Source organism: Gavialis gangeticus, unplaced genomic scaffold, assembly GCF_001723915.1.
Source record: "Gavialis gangeticus isolate Ggan-Ray unplaced genomic scaffold, GavGan_comp1, whole genome shotgun sequence".
Lineage (NCBI taxonomy): Eukaryota > Metazoa > Chordata > Crocodylia > Gavialidae > Gavialis > Gavialis gangeticus.
The window spans coordinates 145,857,481-145,860,928 of record NW_017729024.1 but is presented as its reverse complement, the minus strand read 5'-3'; the positions used below and the strand labels follow the sequence as shown (position 1 = coordinate 145,860,928).

The following is a 3,448-nucleotide window of genomic DNA, read 5'->3' as shown; positions in this document are numbered from 1 at the left end:
GGGCGGCAGGTTGGGAGTGAGGACACCAGCATGGTCTGTGGGGCCGGGTACTGTGAGTCGGAAGGGCGGGGGGGGCTGTGATTTGGAGTCAGGGGCAGGGCACAGGCATATCACTGCCCCCCCCCCAAACAAGTACCCTCTTTTTTGAAACTGGAAATATGGTAACTCTATGAAAGCAAAACATTCACATGATTGCCTCAAACTGTGATTGCCTCAATGATGACAGTAATGGACTTATAACCACAGCTGCCCAACTGCATTTATAACCACTACTGAGAGTTGAAAACCCTATATTTTTGAAGGCACATGGAGTTGCTGCAGCCATAGAAAGTTGTTTCTGTCTGTGGCATTACCAAGTGCCTGTGTTTGTGTGCAAAGCTGCAGAGGCAGAGGGATTCTTGTTGCTCTGGAGTCTGGCAGATGTAATTTCCATCAAGCAATAGGTAATATTGCTGGATAGAAACTGTCACGCCATATAACCTGATTCTTATTCAGGCAGTCTATCCAGAGAGGAGAAAACACCCTGGGGACTTGCTCTGCCAGCAATCACCAGCAAAGGGAGCTGGAGAACTGCTGGCAGAAGCTGTCATTCCCCCATCTTCAACTATGCTGCTAATGAGAAGTGAGCTCTGAGCAATACAGCTGAGCTCCCCCCTAGGTGGAGGAGATGCTCCCCTGACCCATGCACAGAGTAGGAGAGACCCATGTGAAGGGAAGCAGAAGATTGGAGCTCAAACTCTCCTAGGACACCTTGCTTCTGTGTATGTGCTTTTCTCTCTCCTTTTCTTGCCCTCCTGAAATTTTTCCAAACAAATTCCCTCCTCCTTTCAGATTCCTATTGTGTACAAGTAAAGCATGTCAGTGTTTGTTTACTCTCTGGTTCTTATATGAAGAGATGCTAAATTGCTCCTTAAAAAGCATCTTTGAAGGTCGACATCTGCTGAGGCACTCTAGGGCAACAGAGTTGAGTAAAAGTCGCAGAAGTGATTTATGCTGACTTGCATGAAGTAGGAGAGTGAGAGTTGATGGCAGTCTACCCTGGGATGCTGGAGGACCTGGCCAAACACTATTACCCTATAAGTAACATGTCACATATTCAAATGAAAATGTGATGCAAATGAGTTTCAAGTTATTCTACATTTAACAAGTAACATCTCTGAGGCTGGATCACCGTTTTTGTGGTTCATTATCAGGTGATAAATTGTTAAAAATGCATGGCATGTTACAATTTATCGCATGATAAATTTATGACGATTTATTGTGAGATAAATGAGTGGCCTAGATGGTCACAATTCACATGGCCAGGTTTCAAAGTTTCACAAAGACAATCAAAATACCAAGGAAGATTACCCAAATTAAGCTAACAACTGGGGCTAACAACTACCTACGGCTGTCTTTGTAGATGGGCTAAATGCCATCTTCTTAGTGTCTCACATTGGAAGAGCCCATATTTAGGGCCATGGAATTAAAAATAGTTCTTTCACCCTCTAACTAGTTAAAATTAGTGAAGCAAAAAAAAATCACTGACAGAAAAGAGGAAATCTTCCCACTTAAGTATCTTGAAAAAACTCTTGAGACATCTCTCTGAAAGCTTGATTCAGGAAGGGACGATTTTGCTTATCAGCATGGCTATTCAGAGCTGTCAGATATTGCTGGTGTGCTCTAAAGCCCAAAGATGTAAACAGTAAAACTCCCATTAATTACATGGTTTGGATCAAGCCCTAACTGCTGACAACTCGAGTTCAGAACATAGAAATACTAGAAATAGAAATAGAAAACAACTGTCCAGTGTGTACTGGTAGTTTTCACTGTGCCAGCAACATACCTTCCCAGATGCATTCCATATTTTCACAGATCTTCATTCTACCATTTTCTGGGAAACTGACTCCATACTTTTGGACCATTAACATCTGAGTGAGACATTTCTGCAAACATGTTCAAATGAAACATTGGTAAGAAGGAATATGGAGGAAAATAGATTTTACATATTGTGTGTGATATCATATTACGATGATGTGTACTTCCACAGCAATTTCCATCTTTGAGGTCCAACACTCTTTACAAACATTCATAAAGCAACCTTCAAACTACCCCTTTACTATCACCCCCATTGTACAGAAGAGGAAATGGGGATACAAAAAGGGCCAGTGACTTGGATTCTGTCTCATAAAAGGTCTATATAGGCACACACAGACATTACATTTAGACCAGTCTAAGTGAACGTAGATCGATTTAAACCCATACTCATATAGAAGTTCAGCATACATAGATTGGTCTAAAAATGGTGCAAGCAATCTAAGATAGACCTGGTGAGAGGCACACTCAGTTCAGGTTGATTTAGGTTAGACCAATGCATCAAACTTCTATACTGTTTCCCTATTGATTCAAGTTAGATTACAGTTAGGCAGATGCTTCTGGCAACTTCAGGAGCAGGTGACATGTGGCCAGCTGCCTCAATGCTGCAGGTAGAGAACACTGGAAATTTCCAGGCCAGGAACATGGGGTATTGCCAGCATCATGGAGCATCTGCTGGAAGCCCCTGGAAAGGTTGAGGTCATGGGAGTGGCCTATCCAGTGGCACCGCAGTCACACTGAAGCAGAGGCTGCATCCATCTGCACTGAAAGGGTGACTCATGTGCTGGGACCCACACCTATGCATACCCACCATTCCTTCCATCCATCCTTCTATCCACCTCCTTATAGCCAGACCCCCATCCACCCAGAGATGCCAAGACCCTCTGAGCACTGCCATGGACCATGGAAAAATCTGTCCCATCCTTCTCCAGTATCCAATGCCAATCACACAACTGGGACTATGGGGAGATGAGAAAACTCATCACCATCAGAGGTAAGGAGAAGACCCAGTACTAGCTCCATGAAGAGCCCCACAACAGGGACATGTTCAAGCGCGTTGCCCAACAGATGCTAACATGGGGCCACAACAAAGACTAGGTGCAGTGCTGAGCCAAGATGAAATGGATGAAGATCCAGTACAAGCACATGCATGACACAAATAAAAAGTCCAGGAGCAGGAGTCACAGTATGCCCTTCTATGAGGAGTTGTCCCATTTCCTCACCATGCATTGCCACCCTACACACAAAATTCTGGATGAATGTAGAGAAGCTTGCATGTGGCACTCCAGGACTCTCCCCCACGCCCATCTGATCTGACCCCTGGGGAAAGTCTATGGGCGCCAAGTGACTCTGAGTCTCACAGCACAAGCAGTCACCGTATTCAATCCTCAAGCAACCTCTGCCCCACCTCATCCCACCCCCCACAATCACAGCCCCATCCCAGTCCTGGACAGTGCACCCTACTCCAAACCCTGAAAGCAAAATAGCCCCCATACCCCATCCCCACCTGGTATATTCAAAGCAGAAGAATGATACTAGAAAGCCAAGGGCAGTGCATGGCAGGACTATTCTTAGGCATCTGGAATGTGGGAAA

General features: G+C 44.9%; 1 protein-coding gene across 1 annotated transcript in view; it reads right to left on the bottom strand.

Annotated features, from left to right (window-relative positions):
- The window catches only part of CDC20B (cell division cycle 20B), a 126,537-nt gene that overhangs the window by 48,319 nt on the left and 74,770 nt on the right, over nt 1-3,448 (bottom strand). The window contains exon 6 of the mRNA XM_019518262.1: nt 1,826-1,925. Coding sequence (XP_019373807.1) covers nt 1,826-1,925 — 100 coding nt within the window. The remainder of the gene's footprint in view (nt 1-1,825; nt 1,926-3,448) is intronic.